General features: G+C 38.7%; 4 protein-coding genes across 4 annotated transcripts; 2 read left to right on the top strand and 2 right to left on the bottom strand.

Annotated features, from left to right (window-relative positions):
• Nucleotides 1–571: 571 nt before the first annotated feature.
• On the top strand, nucleotides 572–4,968 carry LOC146629621 (olfactomedin). Its single transcript, XM_085358762.1, has 5 exons — nucleotides 572–625; nucleotides 737–895; nucleotides 2,712–2,924; nucleotides 3,157–3,289; nucleotides 4,063–4,968. The coding sequence occupies exons 1-5, from the start codon at nucleotides 590–592 to the stop codon at nucleotides 4,908–4,910; spliced, it is 1,389 nt and encodes a 462-aa protein (XP_085214888.1). The 5' UTR covers nucleotides 572–589; the 3' UTR covers nucleotides 4,911–4,968.
• A 4,055-nt stretch (nucleotides 4,969–9,023) lies between these two features.
• Nucleotides 9,024–12,243, bottom strand: LOC146629620 (olfactomedin-4-like). The gene is made up of 8 exons (XM_085358761.1): nucleotides 12,190–12,243; nucleotides 11,948–12,070; nucleotides 11,772–11,879; nucleotides 11,507–11,644; nucleotides 11,100–11,253; nucleotides 10,267–10,494; nucleotides 9,539–9,707; nucleotides 9,024–9,459 (listed from the first exon to the last, which is right to left on the bottom strand). The coding sequence occupies exons 1-8, from the start codon at nucleotides 12,241–12,243 to the stop codon at nucleotides 9,024–9,026; spliced, it is 1,410 nt and encodes a 469-aa protein (XP_085214887.1).
• Nucleotides 12,244–15,507: 3,264 nt separating this feature from the next.
• Nucleotides 15,508–18,109, bottom strand: LOC146629619 (olfactomedin-4-like). The gene is made up of 7 exons (XM_085358760.1): nucleotides 18,056–18,109; nucleotides 17,854–17,970; nucleotides 17,571–17,789; nucleotides 17,174–17,327; nucleotides 16,853–17,080; nucleotides 16,069–16,237; nucleotides 15,508–15,943 (listed from the first exon to the last, which is right to left on the bottom strand). Exons 1-7 carry the CDS (start codon nucleotides 18,107–18,109, stop codon nucleotides 15,508–15,510), a joined length of 1,377 nt encoding a protein of 458 aa, XP_085214886.1.
• A 3,900-nt stretch (nucleotides 18,110–22,009) lies between these two features.
• LOC146629618 (olfactomedin-like) lies at nucleotides 22,010–25,142 on the top strand. The gene is made up of 5 exons (XM_085358759.1): nucleotides 22,010–22,048; nucleotides 22,159–22,317; nucleotides 22,972–23,184; nucleotides 23,321–23,453; nucleotides 24,295–25,142. Exons 1-5 carry the CDS (start codon nucleotides 22,010–22,012, stop codon nucleotides 25,140–25,142), a joined length of 1,392 nt encoding a protein of 463 aa, XP_085214885.1.
• Nucleotides 25,143–26,625: the final 1,483 nt, after the last annotated feature.

The raw sequence follows: 26,625 nt of genomic DNA, 5'->3' as shown, positions 1-26,625 counted from the left end.
ACTGATGACCAAAATCTATGTAGTCAGAAGACATGAATTTTGTTCTTTATCAAAATTGTTCTCCCAAATCTTGACAATTTTTTTTTTATTTTTTCCTACATGCAACAAAAAATATTTGCATTTTCACTCTGTCGCTGCTGGAAAACATATGCTTAGGGTTAGGGGTCACCACCAATCATCAAGTAGACCTCAGAAGGTTCAAATAACAACCTAATCTAAAGTATAAAACATGTTTGGGTTTGTTTGCCCAGGTGTTGAGTTTTTTCTGGCGTTATTGAGAACTGCGTGAGAAGTTTCATAAATGAGTTTGTAAACAGAGGTATAAGCAGAGGATATTGCAAAATAAAAAAAAAAGATATTGCATAAAAGAAGTGAGGAAGTGTAAAACTCCTGAGTTGACGATAGCTGTTGTGAAATTCTAGAGTTTGGCCTCTTTAGAGTTTCACATCTGTGCAGATGTTTTGAAGGCTCTGAAGTAGTGACGAAAACCAAACTTGGTAGGTGTGTCCATTCAGATCTGGTGTTTTAGCGAAAAGAGAAGCAGAAAGTTGCTGGTATCAGTTCTGGCTTCATTCCTCCAACTGTAAACATGGTGCTGCTGATTCTGCTGCTGTTCACGGTCACAGTGAGTTGTACCTGACATCCTACACTTGAAAACAGAACATAAAGTTGGAATGTATACTATTTTATGAATATCTATTGTATATTACATAAGTGTTACTGTGTGTGACTGCAGAGTGATGGCCAGGCTCAGTGGGTGCTCGGCCTGAAGAAGGACGACTCATGTGTGTGTGAGGTAAACTCCACCGTGTGGTCTTTCCCTGTTGTGAAGTATGAGACTGTGTTACAGCAGGTTCATACCTGTGAAGGATCTATGAACAGCCTGGCGGAACAGGTAGGAATTCGTTTATTTTAGTGTCATCATTTCTACTTCCATTTCAGATTATTGTTGTCGGTACATTTCTTGAATGTCAGACTGAAAATGTCAATCTATTCCACCCTGACTAACAAAAATATAAATAAAATGACCCCATTCTGTTCAATGTCAAGAGTTTCCATATACATCAGTGATGCATTCTTTATAATATATATTTTGTCTTTATTCTTTCCTCTATTATTTATTAAAATAATAAAGTGTAATAAAAAACATATGACACTGGAAGGCAGGACAGAGGAGGAGGTAAATGCATCAAAGTGTGGAAAGAGAGTGTGAAGGAGCAGGGGAGTATTTCTGGATAGCATAGAATGTCTAAGTATATATATACATGTATGTGTGTGTAGAGGTGTCATTTTGCGGTATCTGTGGTGCATGGAGGATTGATTGACAAGGAATTGCGGGGAGTTAAGGGAATAATGTACATAAAAGTTGGAAGTGAGTAGCGTGATGCCTTCGACAGGCTTTGGAAGAAGCCTGAGTGTTAGCGTTTTGGCCACAGGTATGTTAACTTTTTGGAACCACAAGTGACTCTGTTTGGATGACAGTTGTGAATGTTAATAGCTTATGCTAGTAAGCTGTATTAGCAAGAAAATGTATGAGTGTACTGCTGAGACTCATGTCTCAAAAAAAAAAGTACAACCTCTGTCATAATAAAAAAGAAATCTGGTCCTCAACCAATTATTTTAAGACAAAAATCAAATGAACTGCAACATGTCACATTACATCATTTTATTATTTATTTAACAAAAACAAAGTCAAAACGCAAAAACTAAGCACATGCCTTGACTTTATCAGCTTCATTGCGGAGGAATTTTGTCCCACTCTGTCTACAACGTTACTTCAGTTCAGACATTTATTTCTGCACAGATCTCTTGAGGTCCCACCACAACATTTCAATCAGGCTGAAGACAGGACTTTGGTGGATTACAAGACATTGATTCTTTTCTCTTTCAGCAACTCGAAGCAGCAAACCAGGCATAGTTTCCTGCTGTGCTTAGGATCATTGTATGCCCCAGTTTGGGCCAAGCTTTAGCTGCTGGACAAATGTCCTCACATCTGACTTTAGACTACTCTGCTATACAGAGAAGTTCATGGTTGACACCGCAATGCTGTGTTTGTTTTTCTCTAACTGTGGTGCTGTGGACTGTGGTCTGTCAAATGGAAAATGTTCCAGAAATCTTGTAGATTATTTGGATTTAACTTTGTAAATCTAAGCCACACTGCCATGTTATTTTTAGAGAGAAGAGGCTTTCTCCTGGCATCCCTTTCAAACAAGTCGTGCTAGTTCAATCTTTTTCTAATGGTCAGCCTCAAGTGGTCATTAGAGGAACTGCAGTTAGGCACTTAAGCACTGGCCTCAGTTTTAACCCTGAAATTTGCTGCATGAAGTAACTATTACTGTGAAAATGGTTTTATCATTGTTGTGCTTCACAGTTTTTTTTTTTTTTAGTTGTACAATATGCTATTTTTTTTTTACCCTAGCTAATTTAGCTAATTAAATATAATTTATTCAGGAAGATATTTTTCACATGTTCAGAACAGATAAAACACAAACAGCACTTCTTAAACACTTTTCAAGGTACACATCTGTAATCTCAATAAACAAGTCAACCAAAGCTTCCAGGCAGGTTGTGAAAACAAATTGTATTTTTATTTCACTAGTTATGAGATCGCACAAAATTGCTTGAGTTAAGCCTCTCACACGGTCTTTCTGGTCATTCAGTTATCAAGATGTGACACAGAAGTTTTTTTTATGCTTCTTTGTTCCTTGCAGCTGAAGATATCCAGCCAGCGTCTCCCTCAGATCCAGGCTCAGGTTACCTCCTTGACAGCCAGGCTGGGGCCTTACAAGTACCTGCACAACCAGGGCCTGTACTCTGCTCTGTCTCTGCGCCTTCTGGGCCAGCAGCTCAGCCAGCTAGAGACAGATGTTGGTGTTGTCCACAGCCAGCTGAACAATGCACAGACAAAGAAGCTCTCCAAAGAGGTATTGTGAAACTGCAAGTGGCAACACAATGCATTAAAAAAACAAAAACAAATCTGTAATACAAGAAATATGCTACAATATATCAGTCACAAGCTAGAACAAGAAAAAATATGAAGAATGAGAAAAAATGTATTACATTCGATTAGTCATGATAAAATGAAAATAAGTAAGTCTGTTTAAAAATGAAATGTAATGGGTGTTCCCATGAATTAACCTTCTGACCGTGTGGCAGGTGGTTAAACTGCGGACACATGTGGACAGGTTAGAAACAGCTGACTTAGTTAACATGAAGGCTGTAAAGGAGAAACTGCGCTACCTAAAGAATAATGTGGAGTCCTGCAAATCAATCCCCAAAGACTTCAGAGGTATGTGTGTGCGTACACCAACTGTAAGCATACTGTGGTTAGCTATCGTCTCTAATAAAGGACAGAAAAAAAATCACTTGTTGAATGTGTGTGAATGGCTGAATGAGGTTTGTAATAAGAAAGCACTGTGACTGCTCAAATACAGCAGTATATATAAATATCAGAAAAACCTGGATTCTATCTGAAGGCCACCAGATCGTGAGGCTGTGGCTCCAAAAGGTGTTCTACTTTATTTAACTTATTTAACCTCTATTAACACTTTACTGTTTATGGGCTCAGTCACCAATTTTGAATCATATTGAATACAAACTTAACTGTTTTGTATATTGTGTTTAAATGTTGAATGAAACCACACACTCATCACCAGCTTGTCAACCACAGAGTTCCTACAAGTCATTTTGCAACCAGAAGACACCCCCTGCTGGTCATTAAAGAGAATGCAGGTTTAAAACTGATGATATTAAAAATATGTTTTTCAGTCTGACAGTTTTTCCAGTGTTTTTTGCAAATATATTGCAATGCTTGTGTAGAGGGAGAAGAAAAAAGTTTCCAAAGCATGTACCCAGCCTTTTGATAACAATCTGACACTGTGTGGAAATAAAAAAATCCTAATAGAGTGATTCACCTCTTTATCTGTTTTACACATACTAAAAATGTATTGACATCCAAGCATTTGGTTTTCCAGTAAATAATTCAGTCTATATAGAGGATGTTTCTTTTTTTAAATTTCTGATGTCATCACTTGGCATTCCTTCTGATTTCTCTGTTTCCAGGCCAGGACAGAAACTGCCTTAAGGGCTTGATCACCAGCATCAGTGACCCTGTAACAACCAAGCTCAGTCCTTTTGGTAAGAGCTACATCTCTGGTTCATGGGGCAAACAGGCCCAGATGGAGAACGAGGACCAGAAATACAGCTACTGGGTTCAGCCTCTGGCAACTAGCCACATCTGGGGCACCACTCTACGTGTTTACCAAAATTATGAAGATTTCATGGCCTCAACAAACCACAAAGACTTTACATTTGCCTCATCGTACAGCCACCCCAACGCCATTGAGGGTCCCAGTGCTGTGCTGTACGGTAAGGCTCTGTACTATAACTGCTACCGCTCTGCAGACGTTTGCCGGTACGACCTGGAGACCAACGAGGTCAAACGGGTGACTCTTCCAGGCACCGGTGTGGGTTTCAACAACAAGTTCCCCTATTGTTACTACGATTGCCGCCTCAATAGTGATATTGATGTAGAGGCAGATGAAACAGGACTGTGGGCTCTCTATGCCACTCTGGGTAACCATGGAAACCTTGTGATCAGCCGGTTAGTTTGGGATGGTGAGACCAAGACTCTCAACGTGACACAGACGTGGGAAACAAGGCTGTTCAAGAAGGCAGTGAGCAACGCCTTCATGGTGTGCGGTGTTATGTACGCGACTCGTTATGTTAATGAGTACCGGGAGGAGGTGTTCTACGCCTTTGACACAGCCACAGGCAAAGAAGACAACTCACTAGCAATACCACTGGAGAAGGTAGCTAAAGGAGTGGCTAGTCTGAGCTACAATCCCACCAACAAGCAGATCTACATGTACAACGATGGATACTTGCTGGCCTACCAGGCCCACTTCTGATCTTCTGATCAAACAGTTAATGAAATATGATACAGCAACAAAAAAGCAATGATTTATGATGCAAATGCTAAAGTTATATCATATAGACTATTAAGATTGTTCTTCTAACATAATGTACTTTAGTAACACTGAATGGAAACATCAGCTGAGATCATAATAAAGTCTTTGGTAACAATAAACTTAGATTGATCTTTTGCTGGCCTTATTTCACACAAAAAAATGTTTTTGTTGTTATTTGTGACACAATCACATATATATTGATTTTACTTGACAGCTTGCATCGTTTGAATAGTGAGTTTTGCTTTCTTCTTTGATCATTAACAACAAACTTCAAAAAAAGCTTGGTTCCAGCAACAACTTAAAGGGTGATAAACAGATCAAAGTCTTGTTCGTCTGCATAATGCTTTGTTCACTCTCTGTTATTATTCTCTGTGTCTGTGTTCCTCAAGCTTCGGTCCTCGAACAGATTCCTGGGATTTTGAGGGTTCTGCACATTATCTTAGTTGTTCCTAGGAGTGCACTCTGGACAGAGACCTACAGTGCTGTAGAGCCATTCTTCTAGTTTAAGAGTTACAGCTCATAATGTTCCTACTACCAATGGGACCATTTTGGACTTTACCTTTCACATCTGTTCCTGTTGTTCCTTCAGCCTCTCGTAATTCTCATTTTTCCCATGCTCCTTTTTTTCTCTCATGTTGTTGTCCTGTGGGATTGCTATATACACCTCAACTGTTGTTTTCTGCTTCTTTTCAACTACCACTATGTATGATTGGAGATGGCAAACGGGCAGATGTCTCATGTATGTGCTCTTCAAAACCTTAAGTTGTGTAGACAGTCAGTAGAAAATTGGCATAAATGATCTGAATCAATGTGCAGTATAAAACAAACAAAAAAAAGCAACCTTATTTAGACCTGAGACTCGTGAAAAGATAGACTTGATAATGATAATGATAATATGGAGCTTTAGGTAAAGATGATAGGGCTCCTTCATTTATAAGATCATAATATTTGAATAAGAAATTTGGTCATTCCTCTGAAATAAGCACAATTTTTAGAACATTTAGAACAGGCTGACATCCTCTGGTAGGCCCTGTGATCACTGCCCTGCACCATGGTCCACCATAGGGGCCCTGCATGTTCACCCTGAGCACATATAACAAATGTGAAAAGGTCTGGAGAAGCCGTGGAGAATGTTATGCTGCCTGTAACATTGTTCAGCATGACCGGTTTGGTGGTGGGTCAACTATGGTCCGGTAGGCATATTTATAGAGAGTTTTCAAGACCACTATAGGCTAGGCACTATTTTCATGCCATACCATTAGGACCGACTCTCAGACCCTTCGCTGGTGCACTGGATGCTGTTTTCCTTTCCCCTTATAGCGTCTTCCTTTCATTTTTAAGAAATGCACATAAGGCCTCTGTGCTCTTACTGCTATACTATTTCTGCTGTGGAAACACGATTGTCAGGTGACATTTGCAGAAGTGTCATTGTTCCTAAGAAGCCACCTGTAGATGGTGACATTATGCTGGGATTCCATGAACACACTCACATAACAAACTCACACCCTCCCATGTGACTCCTTGACCCCCTGGCACCCTTAGCATCATCCTTTTGTTTCTTAACATCGTCTTATTGACCTCGTCATCCCAGTTTTATAATACTTAATCGTTTTTTTGTTTTGTTTTGTGAGGGTGGGTGAGTGCTAGTGTCACTAGTGATGACACAGACCTTAGAGGATAAGAAAATGTACTTACCAAAAAACTTCATGTGTCCATTTCATAAGTTCAAGCCACACTTCAACAGAACATTCATATAGTAGTCATCTAGTATTCACAGGTCATAGTTGCTACTTTTGTGCCTCACTTATTGTTTCTCCTTTTTATATTAGACATAGGAAAGGGTTATGGTGCTGCAGCAACTCCGAATGTAGTCATGGGAAAGAGAGAGTAAATTGTAACGGTCTTTTGCATATGATGGTTTGTTGAGCTTTATGTCCAGATTTTGCTCTTTTGTACCATCTGGTGGTGAACTATGGAGGGTACAGTTCTTTGCAGTTTGGGTCTCCACCCAGTGACCTTTTTGCTAGCGCACATAGTAGCTGTGTCCCAAAACGTTGGCTGCATCCTTCGGAGGCCGCATTTGAAGGCCGATTACGTCACAGCCAGGCGTCGAAGGCTGTCCCAATTCGTCGACTCCTTCAAATGCGGCCGACAAATGCGTCCTTCATTTCCCCAAATTTGAAGGATGGGTTGGGTGTGTCCTTCGTGGCCCACCATATCCCAGAATTCATAGCGCGGCCCAGCCAAATTTCTGTTGCCAACAATGGCGGCCGCTACTGAGTTTTAAAAGTAGTCTTATTAATCTTTCTGGGTCACAAAATAAACTTTTAGCATATGTTCAGGTGAGAAAGTAGCTGTGTAAATTACAAATATCTGCTTAGTTTATCAAGACATCGCATATTTGCAAAAGTGTGCCGACGTTTTCGGAGACGTCTGTTTCATTTCACAGTCTCGCACTTCCGGCCTTCTCGGTCTTCGAAGGACCTGGCCCACGTAGACTGCGAAGGCCGGGTCCTCCGAAGGATGCAGCCGACCTTTTGGGACACAGCTAGTGTCTGGACGCTGCAGCTCTCGGTTAGCTCCACATATGAATAAAGTAATGTTCAGAGTTAGATAAAGACAAGAAATAAGTGAGAAAAAAGATAGAAAAGAATATATTAAGGCCATAAAAGGCTAGTTACCCCCTCCTGGATGCCAACTCACGAGGTTTGTGTATTTGAAATGTTTGTTTCTGTGATTAATGACTTTTGATTGATTGAAACAAAGCACAAGAATGCATTCTGATGTGATGTTTTTTTTAATTGTTTCGAACGTGAGCAGTTCTCACGGGTTGTCAAGACCAGAATAAACCCTGTTTAATAACTCTACATGGTGCTTACGTCAATCCTTGTGGTAGCTACATAAACCCTATTGCAATTCCAGGGTTTCGTATGTCAGAAAATAATAATAACAAAACCATCTGCTCCTTACCGGGAAATAATTTAAATACAACATCAGATGAACAACAACACATGACATATAATTTATTTAAGAAAAACTAAGCCAGATGTAGAAGCAGTGTGTAAAAAGATATAAAGCCCATAATTTTATAATCTGTAGAACCATCTTGCAATAACTTGCAGTAATCTTTCTGTATGACTTTACTGGTCTCTGAAATCATTATGGAGGAATTTTGTCTCCTTTACAACATTGCTTTGGTTCATTAAGCTATGGAGGTTTTTATGATGCACAGCTCTCACGGGATCTCAGCTGGGTTGAGAGCTGGACTGACTGTGCCATTGCAACACCCTGATTTTTTCTTTGCTTTTTTAATAATTCAGTTGTAGATTTGCTGCTGTGTGGCATCATTTTCCCATTGAATGACCCCATTTGGGCACCAGCTGTCAGGCAATTGGATTCACTATTAACTCCAGAATACTTTGGTGTACAGAGGAGTTTACGGTTGATGCAAAGACTGCAACTTCTTTGCAAGAGCTCTTCCACTTTCAGTGGTCTGCACTTAAATTGTGAGCTTTAAAATGTGGAAGATTTTCTATGATGCTTGAAGGAGAATTTAAAATGTTGCACAAATTAAATTTAACTGTAAATGCATCGGAGAAAGCTTCGCAGATATCTCCTGTAGAATCAGCCACCTAAATGTGATCATGGCTCAAGAGTTGGCAGTTTGTCTTGTAATTGGAAGGTTGCCGGTTCGAGCCCCGGCTCTCACAGTCTCGGTCATTGTGTCCTAGGGCAAGACATTTCACCTGTTGCCTACTGGTGGTGGTCAGAGGGCCCGGTGGCGCCAGTGTCCTGCAGCCTCGCCTCTGTCAGTGCGTCCCAGGGCAGCTGTGGCTACCAAGTAGCTTGCCATCACCTGTGTGTGAATGTGTGTGTGAATGGGTGGATGACTGTGTGTAGTGTAAAGCGCTTTGGGGTCCTTAGGGACTAAGTAAAGCGCTATACAAATACAGGCCATTTACCTAAATGGCAAATATCACAAGGAGGAAGTAGGGAGGTTTTAATGTTTATTTCATTTATGTGAAAATTGGCTTTAAGCATCAACATAACAATTTACCCAAACAACACCTTGTAGGAAACCATGTTGGAGTCACAGTAAGCATGCAGCATCTGGTCCACAGGGCTGTAATTTAGGCTTTGAATGTTGGTAGACATCTTGTTCATGAAGATGCCAATGTTGAACTTCTCCTGTCCCGTCACGGTGTTGAATGAGTAAAAGATCTCCTCGACCTCCTTGTTAATGTAACGTGTTGCATAGAGAACGCCACACGCCATGAAGGTGTTGGTCACTGCCCGCTTGTAGATTGAAGTGCGCCAGGTTTTTCCAAGCACCGGTGTTTCACCCTCCTCTAGCTTGGAGAGAACCAAATTGCCAAAGTCCTGGGTGGTGGTGTAGACCACCCAGACACCAGACTCATCTGTTGCCAGGTCCAGGTCAGTGTATGGGTAGCATTCCTCAAGATGGCAGAAGTTACCTTTTGAGTTGTACCTGGTTAACAGAGGATAGCAGTGAAAGTTTCTGTCATAGTTATTCAGCATTTCATCCAGTAATGAGGTCCAAGACAAACCTGGTGCCTTTTGGTAGTTGTAAGGTTGTGACACTTTTAGTGGTGAGATTGAATCGACAAACATAATCTTGGTTGTAACAGTTGTAGTACAAAGCCCCTCCATACAGAACATTATTTGGACCCTGGATAGTGTTGGTAGTTGGGTTTGAGGAGTGGATCTGGACGTTACCTGAAAAAGAAGAAGACAAACGATATGGAAGAATAAATGTGAGAAAATAGTTTAACAATTTCTAGTATGTAAAAAACGTGTCATTAATAAAAAAGAACTGCAAAAAATTGTTCATAAGGACTTTCTAAATGTAGGTCTCAGAAGGAACCAAGGCAGAGCTGACTATGCACGTGTGCAGGACCAGCACTCATTGGTGAAAAAGAAAGATACTATCCTGCGCCAACAAGTACAGTAGTTGCTAGTCCACCAAATGCTTATCAGTCTCTCTCAGTCTTCATTTTCAAATTAAAGTGCACATTAATCTTTGTAAAGATCTGCACAACTGTTGAGCTGAATGCCTCAAATAGTTAGGTATTGTGGATATGCCGAATAAAATTACTTTATATTCTCTATGCTTTCCTTCAAGTTTTACCACAAAATCTGGTAAACCTGCAGGGTGAATGATTTTTTTACATAAAATCAACAAACCACTTCAAAGTGATTGCAATAAAACCCAAAATGCTTTGTTACATAAATTGTACCTCTGACAATTAACCACAAGAAGAGAGCAGTTCCTTACCTGGGACGCTCACTCCAATGATGAGAGAACTCAGACTGCTGTAAAGACGAACATAGTGGGCATATATATTACTGGAAGTCAACATGACCAGCCAGTACCAGCTTTCTTTGCCTTCCTCTGGTCTGGGATCACGACCCCAGGCTCCGTAAGCGTACGAGCCAGGATATTCTCCTGCTGTGTAGACCCTTGGTCCAGTGACATTAAGAAGCCGGCTGCGTGGACAGGTACCTGAGGGGAGAAGTGTGTAACAGTTGTTCTTTCTGCTGCTACTTTTATGGATGCAGTGCATAGTACAACCAGCTGTCAGACAAATGGCCTCCTACTTGTCTCTAGAATACTTTGTATACCGAGGCAACCTGATATCACAACAAAGTGTGGAGTAGACACGCCGGTTCATTTCATGCTTTGCCTCTCCAAAATGTGAAATGTACACGCACGCAGAAGTTGCAGTAAGCTGCAGTAACAGTAGAGGGAGATATTTATTTTCAAGCCAACATCAAGATAATCACTGGAAAAGGTTTTAACAGACATTATTAACACATTTACATTTATAATAGATTCTGACAAGTAAGGATCCTGGAAAGTACTTAATACGTTTTTGGTAAATAAGGCAAATGTTGACCAAATGCCAATAATACTTCACATTATACAATAATGGCCTTCAAATAGTTTGGTAATGCCTTCATAACTCGTCTTTGTTTGATGGTTTTTAGTTTCATTGTATTGAGCTCAGTTTAGTTCATGTTTGGTCTTCTGTAAAATGGTTTATTAACCCCTTCAGGGCCTCAGTAGCAGCCATCCAACCCCCAACCCCACCTGGTTGTTAGACTCACCCTGTGGGGGCTCGGTTGGTGTGACGGTAGTGTTCATTTTTTTGTTGCACTTGAATAGATCTGCCTTCAGAGCAGAGTTGACTTGCTGTCCCTTTATCACCTGCATGGTGTCAAACCTCTCCAGCTCTTGCATCTCTGCTTTCAGGTTATCCAGCTTGGAGACAGCAGATGTTAAAAGATCAAGCGAAATAGAAAAATGAATACAACACACTTATCAATATCAAATACTTTTCAAAATGCTCTTTTGACCTAATTTCAAGACTTTTTGTTTCCATAACATAACATAACATAACATAACATAACATAACATAACAGTGATGATGATTTTACAAGACAGTGTAAAAACAATAGTAAATATGCTCTTTAGAGTGATGTCAGTGTTTTGCAGCATGTGGTTGTGAATCTACCTGTTCAGTGGCGTTAGCAGTGAGGATCTGGTGTTGCTGGGTGGTGCTGTTGAGCTTGTCAATCAGCTGCTTGATCTCAGTCATTTCATTCTCTATAACATACAAGCTGAGAACTCCATACAGCTCTCCGTCATCCAACTTGAGGGGGTAGGGACAAATAAGTAAATACTTCAGCCTACTCCTTTTCAAACAAATAATGGAATGATATTTTGTAATGATTGTGAAGGCACATGTTTGAAATGTTTGAAATAAAAATGAACTGAACTGAACTGAACTCTCCGTCATCCTCCTCCTCCTCCAGGATCAGCACATCTTTGTTCAGCTGGGAAAGACGACGCTCCAACCCCAGCAGCAGACTCTCCAGCTCCACAGTCTGCAGAGGCAGCAGTGATTAACCAGGAATGGAGACACACAGCATGAGAGCTTTAAAAGACTAGTTACCTTCCGTGGGGTGATGTTGCTGTTGCAGTCTGATACGTTGGTTTCAACTATCCTGAGTTTTTCATGAGGGAATGCCTTCTCTGAGTTATTCAGCTCGCATGCACACTTTTCTCGTGGAGGAGCCTGAAATTTAAATGTATTTTTAAGTGAAATAAGCAGCAGCATTTAGTGGTATTTGGTATTTGTCACTTCATTCAAAATGGATATTTTATCATTTAAAGGAAGTCTTCAGTATTTCTTACCTGATGTGTGAATGTGAGCAGAGCACACAGTGGAATAATCACGTACAGCTTCATGGTGAATCACAGAGAGCAGAGCTGAACAAAACCATCTGTAAACTGCTGCAGCAGCTTGTGAACATTCCCGCTAACCTCCGTATGTGAGGAAGTGGATGTGGGTGTGTTTGTATTTCATGCATCATGCATCTCAGTGACATTTGTCACTGTTTTTCATGACATTTTTTGTTAATTACAAAAACTTTTTGAAGTTGTTTTCCCCTTTTCACTGCTGTTCAGCACAGGACATTTAATCATCTACGAATTTAATCAATATGGATTCTCAGAGCCAATGGCAGTAATGACTTACGAAACACAACACTGCATTCTTCAAGATATGATTTTTCTGTGTTTACTGACATGCACATATTTTAGCAAACCCACTGCATCAGCAAGTTTCTTTGCAGATTTAAAACTGTCAGTGCAATCTGAGTCTTTGCAACAGTTTGCTCAAATGCACTCTTAAACACTATTAGAACACACAACAAAAAACATAATACAAAATAAACTTTATACAATATATTTACTTACTATAATTTTACTGTATTTGCTACATACAGTAAAGTTTATGCTGGGAACATTTTTTGTTTTATAATGTGTATGAGTCACAGCTAAACCTGCGGTGACTTGAAAATGAGACAAGTCGTAAAATAGCCAGAGACTAAAATCACAATGTGTCCAATTGCACCATTTGAATTTTATATTTCGTTCTGGTCTTTATTATTCGTGCAGTGTGTTAGCCACTACCTCGTTTTGGTGCACGCTAAGCTCTTTTAACCGTATCATGTGAGCAGTCTGTGCTAAAATAATGCATAATTTATTTATGCCTCAGACTATACCAGACTGGGATCAGCAATACATATTTGTCCAAGAAATTCAAGAAATGTAAATTATTTTATTATTTTTATCTATTTAATTTTCCCAACACATAACATTTGTCACTCCCCTAAGCGTCTCATAGTAACGTAAAAGGTACCCCTCTGTCCTTATGAAACGCTCTGAACAGAAAGCCACTTAAGACACAGTGGTAAGACACACTTGAAGCACAGGCTCCAGCCATCCATTCCAGCCCTAACCCTAACCTTAACCATACACATAGTGTTTTCCAAAGTGATTCAGGATCTGAAAGTGAACAGATTTGATCTTCATGTCACACATAAAACACATTTATAGATTCAACCTGCTCTCATGCTGACGACTATGACAAATTGTGGTATGTTACGTGTTGAGATGAGAACGTGTTGAATAATATTACGAACTGCAGGCAGGTCAGTTTAACACCAGGACTTTTTCACAATATGCTGTAGACAATTTATGATGTAACATATGTGATTTGGACCTTCCCTAAAAAATGTATCAAAGGAAGCTGTCATGAATTTACTAAAGAAATTAAAAATGTGTTCATACCACAGTTTTGTTCTGTGGAGTATGATAAAGACAGCTCTCAGGTGCTAGACACAGCTCCCGACTTCTCTGACAAAAACTAGAGACCACAAAGACAACAGGTGGAAAACCACAATGAAATGAATCAAACAAGAGTGGACAAAGAACATGAATCCAGATTCCAAGATGGGTATTTCACGGCCATTTGAAATTGTCACTTATACAAGACTGAGGTCTCCAACTGGAAGCAGTCCATCTATTTTTTGCCACCATATTAAAGACATCAGATAAACACAAGGTTAAGCAAACATAGCAACAGTAATGTTAGGCAGTGGATGTCAAGAACCAAGTACAGTCTATCTGACAACACAAAGATAATTGTCTGTTTTGATACAGACATCTCTTAAACCTTTATTTATTGAATAATCACCAGAGATAAAGTTTTGTGTACAGGCAGCAGTCTAAACCTGTTGTAATAACACTCTGTTAACACTATTACAGTCTGCTAGTCAATAAGCATTCATAACTCAGTGCTGTGGCTGGATGATGCAATAAGACCCTGCATAAACGCAGACGGTGACTAATATGTACCCTTCTGCATGTAAATTCTGCATTTACATGCAGAATTTTTGTTGTAGATCCTGTAACAGTGAAGTTTTAGGAACAGAAAGTGCCCACTTTGCACTCAGACTGCAATAATAATTTTTTATTTTTATATTGTGGTTTGTGTTATGCATGCAATGTCTTAGCAATGGTTGAATTTATTGTGTTCTAAGCCCTTTAACTGCTTTACATACACCAAGTCTCCGGTAATACCTTTAGCACAGAGTTTGATTATGTTTTAAAGTATTGCAAACACATTTTTAGAAATTAAAAGGTTTCTTTTAGATTTTCAAATGAAGTCTGAGTTGGTCACTGATATATTTTAGTGGAATATAAGCACTAAAAGAAAAGAATGGGCTTAAACTTAGTTATGCTTAGACTTAATAATCAATATGCTTTGTTCATATTTTCATTTTGAATTGGAAATGTTAAATTTGATTAATTTGCTGTGCAGATGTGCATTAGAAGATTTAATTTGTGTTCTGGTTCAAAAGTAGTTCACTTAGGTCTTGGCAATTAGAGGACAACACAAATGGTCATTTAAACTAACATCTACTGCACAGCTCATAACATGTTTTCCAAAGAAGTGCTCTTTTCTTAGGCCTTGGGGCCATTGTTGTGGTCAGCGCCAAAGATGATTTAGACTTTAGAGGGTAAAGGATCAGTTATTCATTTTGTAACAGCTGTAACAAAATAAGTAGTTTAAAGCAGGGGTCTCGGACTTCACAACTCAGATTTTAGATGTGTCCTTGATCCAACAAAGCTGATTTAAATGGCTAAATTACCTCCTCAGCATGTCTTGAAGTTCTCCAGAGGCCTGGTAATGAACTATTTAAGGTGTGTTGATCCACGGTGAGATCTACAACCTGCAGGACACCGGCCCTCAAGGCCTGGGGTTACGAGACCCCTGGTTTAAATCAAATACAGCTTAGATAAATTTGGCAATATTGCATTTCAGCAAATGGTTTAATGTAATTCATTAGAATGTTAGGGGGCAAAAACACAAAAGTATTTGTCACCTCAAACACAAAAATATTGACTCTCATTAGAATTTTTTTTTTACTTTTATATAAAGTCAGTTAAAGATGTCAATAAAAAATCTCTTAAGTCAGTAAAAGACAAAAACAAAAAAATTAGCAAACTAACTAATAAAATTAGCAAATTATTAAACACTGACCATTACTATGAAAATTAACCTTAAAAGTTACCCCATATATGAAGGTTTTTCAGCCCTTTTTTCTGACCTTCATAAATATTTATTTTACTGGAGCAGTTATTTGAATCGAATCTTTTATGAATTTACTCAAAAATCACTTTATAGTAAACCATGTTGGAGTCAGAGTAGACATGTAGTGTCTGGTCCACAGGGCTGTAGTTCAGGGCTTGAATGTTGGGAGAAATCTTGCTGATGAAGATGCCTAGGTTGAACCGCTCCTTCCCCGTCACGGTATTGAATGAGTAAAAGATCTCCTCGAGCTCTTGGTTGACGTAACGTGTGGCGTAGAGAACACCGCAGGCCATGAAGGTGTTGGTCACCGCCTGCTTGTACACTGACGTTTGCCAGGTCTTTCCAAGTGCAGGTGGTTCACCCCCCTCCACCTTGGACAGGATCATGTTGCCAAAGTCCAGGGAGGTGGTGAAGACCACCCAGACACCAGATTCATCTGTTGCAAGATCCAGATCAGTGTATGGGTAACACTCCTCAAGGTGGCAGAAGTTAGCCTTTGAGTTATATCTGGTTAACAGAGGACAACAGTGAATGTTTTACACTTAAAAAGCAACTCTTATTCATAAATGAATGTTTCCATCATAGTTATGTCTCATATTCATGAGCTCAAATAAAAAGTTGTGGAAAAAAACCTAGTGCCTTGGTGTAGTTCTAAGGTAGTAACGTGTTTGGTGGTGAGGTTGAAATGACAAACAGCATCTCGGTTGTAACAGTTGTAATACAAAGCCCCTCCATACAGAACATTATTTGGACCCTGGATGGTGTTGGTAGTTGGGTTAGAGGTGTGGATGTAGACATTTCCTGGCAGGAAAAGAAGTGAAAGGAGAAGAAGCAGTGTGATGGGGAAACTCAAATTTAAGTATCATTGGTTGTGTTTTTAGAGAACGAATAAGCAATTTAGATCTACACAGTATGACACATTAAAATATGCACAGTTAGTAAAGCATCAATACATAACATTGTTTAATAGAACTTTATCAGGTAATGACTTAAATTATTCTCTTATGAGAACTATTTACTAGAGTATCTCCTAGGAAGTCTTCCAGTGCAGGTGAAGTTGTTACTTTCTTGCAAACATTTTACAATTTATTTCAAAGAATATTCACAGTTTATTTAAACGTAATATTTGCTAGAAACTGCACCCGATGCTACTTTAGTCAGTTTTGTTGTTGTTGTTGTTGTTGTTGTTGTTGTTGTTAAATTACAGTGCATGTTAACTTTCTAATGATCTGTATAACCGGACTTCAACATTTGTGAAGCTCTGCAGTCACTGTCATTCTCATTTATTTTCAGTAACACAAGTTAAAGGAAAACAGGTCTTCATTGTCTTTAAAAAATCTCAAAGGAATTCGATCCTGTCATCGGCCACTTCAAAGGGACGACTGGCACGTTTGACACTACACAGCAGTTCCTTACCTGGGGCACTCACCCCCCTAATGAGAGAGTTCAGGCTGGAGTAAAAACGAATGTAGTTGGAGTATCTGTTGTTGGAAGTCATCATCACCAACCAATACCAGTTCTCTTTCCCTTTCTCTGGTTTGGGATCACAGCCCCAGGCTCCATAAGAATACAAGCCAGGATACTCTCCTTCTGTGTAGAACACTGGCCCGGTAACACTAACAAGCCGGCTGCGAGGACAAGTACCTGAAGGAAAATTAAAGTGTGTATTAACTGTGAGCCATACTAGTCCTATAGAGGTTTCAACCTCTTAACAATCGCAAGTGAGGCATAACTCACCCTGTGGAAGCTGTGGAAGCTGGGTGAGTGCCTTCACTTCCTTTTTGCAACTGTCCAGGTCTGTCCTCAGAACCTCGATGGTTTGTCGTCCCTTTATCACCTGCATGGTGTCGAACTTCTCCAGCGCTTTCATTTCTGTTTTCATGATCTCCAGCTGAGAGAAAGAAGACATTCAAATGTGGAGCCAAACAGAGAAAAATGTATTTCTTAACATGGCTTGATACTCCACAAATCAACAAAAGGGCACTCAAAACAATGAATATACAGAATATGTTTAACAGAATTAAATGTCACTGTTCTGTTAACACCATCTATAATATCGAATAGTGAAAACACAATAGTAGATGTACACTTCAGGGTGATGTCAGCGTTTTGCAGCATGTGGTTGTGAATGTACCTGGCGAGTGGCGCTAGCAGTGAGGATCTGGTTTTCCTGGGTGGTGCTGTTGAGCTTGTCAATCAGCTGCTTGATCTCATTCATTTCATTCTCTATAAGATACAGGCTGAGAACTCCATACAGCCCTCTGTCATCCTCCTTTTCCAGGATCAGCACATCTTTGCTCAGCTGGGTAAGACGTTGCTCCAACCCCTGCAGTAGACTCTTCAGCTCCACAGACTGCAGAGACAGCAGTGGTTAAACAAACAAACAGTATGACACTATGAGTCGCAGGGTAACTTACCTTCTGTGGGATGATGTTGCTTTTGCAGTCTGATGTACTGCTTTCAACTTTTCTGAGTTTTTCATGGGGGAATATTCTCTCTGAGTTATTCAGCTCGCATGTACACTCTGTATGCTCCTGAAAATGTAAGGGTGGTGTATTATGAATTGTACTAAAGTTTTAAAAAGATTTCTATGTGACCTGAGGCTTCAGTGTTTCTTACCTGCTTGGTGACGGTGAGCAGAGCACACAGTGGAATGATCACATACAGCCTCATGTTGGACCAGAGAGAAAATTTTGTGTCTGACTGAAGCAGCAACATCAAACTTGTGAGGAATCGTGCGAACGTCTAGAGAAGAAATAAAAAATGTTGACAATCACAGACACAGAACGAAAGCGAGAGAAAGCACGACACAAAGAGAGAAAGAGAACAACTTAAACAAGAAACAATAGCCACAAAGAGGAAAAAAGAAAAACACACTGTTACTACAGATACTGCAACACAGTGGAATAAAAGCAACAATAAAAAAATGCAGAAAACTATTACACCTTAACTGAATAAGCACATTCCTGTGCATCTGATAATAAAACTTGGAATACGTGGAATATACAAAGATAATCCAAACAACTGATTCATGCACCTTTTTTTGAGGATTTTAAGGACATTTCATATGCAGCTTCTCTCAATGGAAGATGTAGTAACAGGTTTCAGGAACAGGAAGTGAAAATTCTACATGAGTGCAAAAAATACCACGGAAAGAAAAATCATGTCATGTCCAATTATACCATTCACAATTAATTTTTAACTCTAGAGGTTGCTATCCATGCTATGTTTTTGTGCCTGTTAAGTGTTCAAATTGTGCAGTTGTTATCGTTACTCGTGCTACACAACTGGAATTGGTGATATCCTGTACGCTTGCTCAGTTCAGTTTAATTTAACTGATTTGAATTGTAATGTATTTTTATGGGTTGATTAACTCACCACCCAATAACATTTAGGATGTGAGGAAAACAATTTGTATAGTTTTGAAAAAATTTATCATGTTTTTCCTTTTTTATATATGAAATATCGATAAACATATCTGGTAAACGTTTGAGGTCTCCATTCTCATATGTTGTCTTTTATAATTATTGACAAAAACCAGCAAACAGAAATGAGTCAACTGGAGAAAGACTGAAAGATTTTAAAGCAACACATTCTCTTCCCAAAACGTAACATACCGACGCTATCGCCGTGTCTCAATTCCTAGGCTGCATCCTGCTGCATTTGTAGACCGATTAAGGCACAGCCAGGGGACGAAGGCTGTCCCAATTCGAAGGATACTACATATGCAGCCGACAGATGTGTCCCTCATTTCGGGTGTATCTGCCTGGTTTACACTCAATGTCACTTACCCATTATATTGTATATTGTATAGCTTCCTTGTTATATGTAAAATTGTATTTATTTAAATTTTTACTTTTTAATTATTTTACTTGCATTTTTTTAAATCACTTTTATATTTAAATATATTTAAATGTTCATTTGCTATTTATCTAGGGATTGAAGAGTAACGCAATTTCTATTCTCCGTATGTCCTGTACATGTGGAAGAATCGACAAATAAAGTTGACTTTGACTTTGACTTTTTTTGACTTTGATCCTTCGTGGCCCAACCTATCCCAGAACTCATAGCGCGGCCCAGCCAATTCCAGTTTCCAACAATCGTGGCAGCTACTTACTTTTAATATTACTCTTATTACTACTTTCTGTGTGACAAAATAAACCTTTAAGATCTTTTCAGACAAGAATGTAACAGTGTACTGAAAATATAGTAAAACACAATTTACTTGTTTTTTAAATATATATTTTTGTAAATATGCATATTTCAATTGTAAAAATACATTCAGAAATGTATCATAATTTCCCAAATATTTGTCTGTTATGTGAGAGAATGATCTGTTAAATTCAAATGTAATACTATGGAAAAATATATAAAATGATCAAAAAGGAATGAGAATAATCAATAATTAAAGGAGTAATTTCAATAATTCAGAGGTAACAAGTGAAAATATAATTAATAGGAATAAAAACAAAAAAAAACATATAAAACATTGCACGACCACGCTGTGCTAATTATATATTTTAAAAAATAAATGTAGAGGTAGGAATTGCAATTAATATAAATCTCAAAGTATTCACAACATTTCTGAACAGAAATAGGCCTCTGCACCTGGGGTGAGGGTGTGGCCATGAAAACAATGTGACATGCCATTGGATGTTGGGACACATAATAACATGACGCTAGGTATCGGCCAATGAATGTGAACTAACAACCACAAGGTCGCGGGTATGGGTGTACTGTAGGAAAATCCTAATATAAAAGTATTTTACTGTGCATTTTACAGTTTTGTTCTGTTCTTGTAGAATATCATTAAAGTTACGTAAATAGACTGTGATTTCACATTTCAAATGTAAATTAACGTTAAATCACTGTAATGTGATGCCAATGTTCACATTTTGGACAGAGAGGACAGATGTTTTGAAAGAGGAGTGAAAGAAGCCATCTATGTCCACTGTGAGCGACCATCTTTGAACAGAGGCGGGGGTTTACGACACCAACTGTCTGCCATCTATAATCCACTTTTGAGTTAATGATTTCACAAATATCTGTCCGTTATTTGAAAGATTGAATTGTTGAATTCAAATGTAATGCTATGGAAAAGTATATAACATGATTCCTATAACCTTGTGTTACATCACATAAGTATTATTATCATTGCTATTTAGGGCAATCGTGGCTCAAGAGTTGGCAGTTCGCCTTGTGATCAAAAGGTTGCCGATTCGAGCACCGGCTCGGACACTCTCGGTATTGTGTCCGTGGTCAAGACTCTTCACCTACTGGTAATGGCCAGAAGGGCTGATATGGCAGCCTCGCCTCTGTCAGTCTGTCCCAGGGCATGCAATCATTATTATTTAAGCAAACTGCTAACTGTATATTTCTGTATATTTACGTATTATGATTCTTATTGCCACATTCATTGACCTTGTTTATAGGTGATTTCATTGTTTGATCACGTCAAAATGTTCCTAATTTAATGTCTAAAAGCACTTGGAAAAGGCAGAATCCCAAGTAAAATTGGCGCAACAAACTCTATTTTCATTACTGAAAATAACTGTATTTTTATGAGAAAGTTATTTTCTGTTATTTTACGGTAGTATTTTGGCGCCCCAGCTGCTGGAATATTACCAATTTTTTAAGATGTTTTTTTTAACAGTGCACATAAAGGCAGACAGTGACTAATACGTGCATCTATTTTGAGACATACATGCTGAATCTTAGTTGTAGATCCTGTAATGGTAAAGTTTCAGGAACTGAAAGTGTCCACTTTGAGTCAGACCGCAATAATAATTAGATTTTTTTTTAATTCTGTGGTTTGTGTTATGCATGCAACATCTTACAGTAAATCATTTATTGTGCTCTTTTAACAGTCTCCAAGTTTCCAATGATAATTTATGATAACGTATAAGGTTTCGTTGCTAAGCAAGTACATGTTTAGAAGTTGCTACTTTTCATTACATATTAATATGTCAATGTAAATGCCTACCTTTTAGGGTACGTAACAGAGATTAGAAGGGCTTAATTTTTTACTTTTTTATTCAGAACTGATAAAAATAGTTTAACATAAAAAAGGTGATAGAATTTAAAAAGTGTCTCTTGTTATTTAGTTTCTAAGAGTGTATCACTTTTATCTAAGTTCACCCTTGTAAAAATCAGATTAATTTGTTACAATATGCTAAAAGGGCCGTTTCCATTGGTTACAGGTTTTAACATTTTAACGTTAAAGTAAATGTATAACATCTGCCAGTAGTAATCTATAATAATTAAAAAAAATTAAAAAATTAATAAAGTAGGAAATAATCCTGTTAGGAAGGAATGAAAACATTTGGAAATGAGAGCTGATAAATTAACAATACATGAAGGAAGTGGGAGGGGTCCTACAGAAGTCCAGCTTGATGCTTTTAGTTGTGTCATCCAATTGCTTTTAAGTCTGTGACGCAACCCATCAGTGACAGGAAACAGGCCAGCAGGCTGTGTGTTTGTTGTCAGTGAGTTTATTAGAGAAAACAGAGGAGCACTGTGTGTGTTTGTGTGTGTGCATCTTTGTTGGTCCAGTCTCAGTTTTTCCAGCTAAACATGCTGCAGATACTTCTATTGCTACTGCTGTCATCCACGGTAAGTTACACTTCAAAGCTAATGATTTAATATAGTATTTTAGGAGAAAAAGTTATTTGAGTAGCCCGTGAACAGTTCCTCAGGATTTAACCTGCTGTACCCACAATCAGGCTGACAGCCGGAGTCAGCGAGTGTCGGGCTACAAGAAGGCAAATGCATGTGTGTGCCAGCTAAACTCCACCATGTGGCTGTTCCCTGCTCAGAAGTTTAAGTACGTGTTGGAGGAAGTTCACACCTGTGAAGGATCTCTGAATAACCTACAAGAAGAGGTAAGAACTCATGTAGCATTATTTTACTCACCTCTGCTACTTAAGCATAAGTACCAATTGCAATATTATTGCTTCATTATTTATAATTTTTTTATTATCACATATACTATATATTGGTATGTAATTTTTAAATGTATGTGTTACTGAAGTTTATATTTTCATATCATTCCTCTGCCACCTTCAACAGATTTATTTTTGAACAACAAAAAGATTTGTAGGATTCATATTGAAAACTAGAAAACCTATGGCTTGTTTTTGTTCTTGTTAAACTTACATTGTCAGTTGGGATTTAAATACACAGCCGGCGTCCACGGTGTTTTATTTTTCAGTTATATTCCACATTGGCCTTTTGGAATCTCTATTCTATAAGTACCTCCTCGTTTATTATACTCTTATACTGAAATTTGATATGATATGAGAAAGTATGCACAGTAAAATTTGTAAAATAATATAATGTAAAATAATCACTTTTCATAACCATTTCAATGTTTGATATTAAATACTTTAAAAAAGTTTAAAAAGCAAAAACACTGAAATACCCACAGAATTGATTTCCTGTTACCATTAATTTTATGTTATTGTCTGCCAGATAATATTTCAACTTCAGTCTGGGATCAGAATATCACAGGATTTTTTTGTCTGCATTTCTTGCAGCTGACGTTCTCCAGCCAACGTCTTCCACTGATCCAGGATCAGTTTTCCAACTTTACGGCTCGGCTGGAACCCTACAACTACCTGCATTTCAGGGGCCTGTATACAGAACTGTCCCTGCGCCAGCTGGGCCAGGAGCTCAGCCAGTTACAGGTGGACATCGATGTGGTCCACAGCCAGCTTAACAACTCCGAGACACAGAAACTCTCCAAAGAGGTAGAGCTAAAATAGCAAATGGCAGCAAAATACAACAGAAAGAAAAGATTTAATGTTATATTATGTCAGGTCACATGTGACCTGTTGTGATGTAACAGAATTATCAATGGAATAATATTATATCCATTTCTGATAGGCTGATAGACTACATAAACATGTAAACAAGATGCAAACAATAGACACGCTTAACATGAAGACTGTGAAGGAGAAACTGCGCTACCTAAAGAATAATGTGGAGACCTGCAAGTCAATCCCCAAAGACTTCAGAGGTATGTGTGTGTGTATGTGTGTGTGTGTGTGTGTGTGTGTGTGGTGTACATGTTTAGATATCTTTGTGAGGACAGAAAATTAACATGCTGCTATACTTATGCGGACGAAATGCCCGTTCACACGAGTTTGAGGCTCAAAATGTGATTTTAGTGTCAGGGTTACAACAGGGGAGGGGAGCTTGTGGGGATAGGTTAATTGGATAATCCAAATTCTCACTAGGTGTGAATGTGTGAATGAATGTGAGTGCGAATGGTTGTCTGTCCCTGTGTGTTGGCCCTGCGACAGACTGGCGACCTGTCCAGGGTGTACCCCGCCTCTCGCCCTATGACAGCTGGGATAGGCTCCAGCGCCCCCCGCGACCCTGAAAAGGACAAGCGGAAGCGAATGGATGGATGGTTACAACAGGGTTAGGGTTAGGCATTATTTTTGATGGTTAGGTTTAGACTAGGTGGCTGGGGAAAGCGTTATGTCAATTAGATGTCCTCACTATGATATGAAAAAATTGTGGGTGTGTGGGATTGTCAGTGAGAGACAATTATCAATTAATTTGTAATAATCAATTATTCCTGAACACAGTATTTCTCAGTGATTGGGGTATTGGACTTTCTTTGTATTTTGATTCTACCTATGCACAAGGAATGGTGGAGAAGACCCAGTACAAAGCTGTGTCACTCAAGAACTACAAGAACTAGCTTATTTTCCCTGATCCTGTCTGAAAATAATATTTGAGCCAAACAGACACTCTCACGGGATCATAAATAAATGATCCCGATAGGTGACAATGATTGACTGTATCTTATTATCTCCTTCAGAAACCTCCTGATCTTTCTGCCTTTCCAGGTCATGACAGGCACTGCCTCAGAGGTCTGATCACCAACATCAGTGACCCTATCACAGCTAAAGTCAGTCCTCATGGTAAGAGCTATATCTCTGGTTCGTGGGGAAAACAAGCCCAGAAAGAGAGCGAGGGGCAGAAGAACAGTTACTGGGTTCAACCTCTGCTCAGCAGCCACATCTGGGGCAACACTGTGCGCCTTTACCAAACCTATGAAGACCTCATGGCCTCAACAAACCACAGAGAATTGACCTTTGCTTCATCTTACAGTCATCCCAGCACAAATGAAGGTCCGAACGCCGTCCTGTATGGCGAGGCTCTGTATTATCACTGCTACCGCTCTGCAGACATTTGCCGGTATGACCTGGAGACCAACGAGGTCAAACGGGTGACTCTTCCAGGCACCGGCGTGGGTTTCAACAACAAGTTCCCCTATTGTTACTACGATTGCCGGCTCAATAGTGATGTTGATGTAGAGGCAGATGAAACAGGACTGTGGGCTCTCTATGCCACTATAGGTAACCATGGTAACCTCGTGATCAGCCGCTTAGTTTGGGACAGCGAGGTGAAGAGTCTCAACGTGACACAGACGTGGGAAACGAGGTTGTTCAAGAAGGCAGTAAGTAACGCCTTCATGGTGTGCGGTGTGATGTACGCAACTCGTTACGTTAATGAGTACCGGGAGGAGGTGTTTTACGCCTTCGACACAGCCACAGGCAAAGAAGACAACTCACTAGCAATACCACTGGAGAAGGTAGCTAAAGCAGTGGCTAGTCTGAGCTACAATCCCACCAACAAGCAGATCTACATGTACAACGATGGATACTTGCTGGCCTACCAGGTTTACTTCTGATCTAAAGCTTGTTAAACAGTAAGAAAAAAGCAATGATTTAAAGTTCAGTTTGAGGACTATTTTATGCAAGCAATACAAATATCACAAATATGTCATGTATGCTGTAAAAAATTTAAAAAATCTATCTATCTATCTATCTATCTATCTATCTATCTATCTATCTATCTATCTATCTATCTATCTATCTATCTATCTATCTATCTAGGCCTAGCTTGAGGGTACACGTTAATATTTTAGCTGTTATGGGGCTACAACTCTTTATGCTTCCACTACCATGGGGGCTGCTTTGGACTTTATCTTCCATATCTGCTTCCATTGCTGCACATGGACGTCCCTCTCCTGTCCTGGTTCTGCTGGAGGTTCCTTCCTGTTAAAAAGGAGTTTTTCCTTTCCACTGTCGTCAAATCACTTGCTCATTGGAGTGATATGATTGTTGGGTTTTCTCTGTTTTTTTATATTATTATAGGGTTTTTACAATATAAAATGCCTTGAGGGAAGTGTTGTTGTGACTTAGTGCTATATAAATAAAACTGAACTGAATTCAAATTTAGGGTTTTGGTGTTGCAGAAACTATGTAATGTAAATGAGAAAGTAAACACTATTTCAAATTTAGGGTTTTGCATATTAGCAAATATTAACAAAAATCATTGGAACCTTAAAAGAAAATTATTTAAATACAAACTCACATGAAAACATGACATATTTCATCATGTCACTTATTTAACAAAATATATAATCAATGTGAAAAATTAAGTGCAGTGTACGCTATGATTCAGTAAATTGTAGAGACACGTGTATAATCTTTTTGAGAAACTTTATCAGTCAGTCAGATTATTATTGACACATTTTGACTCTCTTTTCTTTACAAAAATTGTTCATTCGATTAAGGTTCTCAGGCATTGATTTGTGCACATGTATTATGAACCATAAATGTGTAACATTTTATCTGATACTTGAAGGAGAAACTAAAATGTTAACCATTGTAAATTTCAGTCATTGTAAATGCACTGTAAAAAATTAAATTAAATTAAAAAAACTTTTTCTACTCAGATTTTATGTTTTTTGTTAATACAGTATGTCAAAATGAAAACATAACTGTAAATTCAGACACGTGAGATCGTGCTGAAAACAATGATACTAAACAAAAATAGTTTTTAAAGGTGAAATGTAGAGGAAACATCAAAAGTAGTTAAAAATGGCCAATTATACCCTGGACCCCAGAGGGTTAAAAAAATGTTTAACCCTCTGGGGTCCAGGCCCAGTAAGGCAATAGTTACTTTTCAAGTAATTAATTACTTTTAGAATCTTGTAACTCAGTTACTAACTCAGTTACTTTTTGAAGAAGTAACTATAATTAATTACTTAAAGTAACTTGCCCAACACTGCATATTAAAAAAAAGCTAGTAAATACATTGTACTAACAAGTTGACAATCTGTTTGAATTTAATTTACTTATTTAGATAACTGCTACTCTAATGTCACT

This window comes from Diplotaxodon limnothrissa, linkage group LG7 (assembly GCF_057381915.1).
Source record: "Diplotaxodon limnothrissa isolate DT_005_m linkage group LG7, D_limnothrissa_male_GT1.1, whole genome shotgun sequence".
Classification (NCBI taxonomy): Eukaryota; Metazoa; Chordata; class Actinopteri; order Cichliformes; family Cichlidae; genus Diplotaxodon; species Diplotaxodon limnothrissa.
This window is presented reverse-complemented; position numbering and strand designations above follow the sequence as displayed.

What these genes read in the sequence shown, in the direction of transcription:
- LOC146629619 (XM_085358760.1), bottom strand. Translation starts at nt 18,109, where the DNA reads ATGAGGCTGTATGTGATCATTCCACTGTGTGCTCTGCTCACCGTCACC. An exon ending in TGCTCACCGTCACCAAGCAG is followed by an intron (nt 17,971 to 18,055) that starts GTAAGAAACACT and finishes TTACATTTTCAG; the next exon opens with GAGCATACAGAGTGTACATG. An exon ending in GCTTCCACAGCTTCCACAGG is followed by an intron (nt 17,081 to 17,173) that starts GTGAGTTATGCC and finishes ATTTTCCTTCAG; the next exon opens with GTACTTGTCCTCGCAGCCGG.
- LOC146629620 (XM_085358761.1), bottom strand. Translation starts at nt 12,243, where the DNA reads ATGAAGCTGTACGTGATTATTCCACTGTGTGCTCTGCTCACATTCACA. An exon ending in CTGCTAACGCCACTGAACAG is followed by an intron (nt 11,254 to 11,506) that starts GTAGATTCACAA and finishes GCTGTCTCCAAG; the next exon opens with CTGGATAACCTGAAAGCAGA. An exon ending in CAACTACCAAAAGGCACCAG is followed by an intron (nt 9,460 to 9,538) that starts GTTTGTCTTGGA and finishes TCTGTTAACCAG; the next exon opens with GTACAACTCAAAAGGTAACT.
- LOC146629621 (XM_085358762.1), top strand. Translation starts at nt 590, where the DNA reads ATGGTGCTGCTGATTCTGCTGCTGTTCACGGTCACA. An exon ending in CAAAGAAGCTCTCCAAAGAG is followed by an intron (nt 2,925 to 3,156) that starts GTATTGTGAAAC and finishes ACCGTGTGGCAG; the next exon opens with GTGGTTAAACTGCGGACACA. An exon ending in AATCCCCAAAGACTTCAGAG is followed by an intron (nt 3,290 to 4,062) that starts GTATGTGTGTGC and finishes CTCTGTTTCCAG; the next exon opens with GCCAGGACAGAAACTGCCTT.
- LOC146629618 (XM_085358759.1), top strand. Translation starts at nt 22,010, where the DNA reads ATGCTGCAGATACTTCTATTGCTACTGCTGTCATCCACG. An exon ending in TGAATAACCTACAAGAAGAG is followed by an intron (nt 22,318 to 22,971) that starts GTAAGAACTCAT and finishes CATTTCTTGCAG; the next exon opens with CTGACGTTCTCCAGCCAACG. An exon ending in CACAGAAACTCTCCAAAGAG is followed by an intron (nt 23,185 to 23,320) that starts GTAGAGCTAAAA and finishes CATTTCTGATAG; the next exon opens with GCTGATAGACTACATAAACA.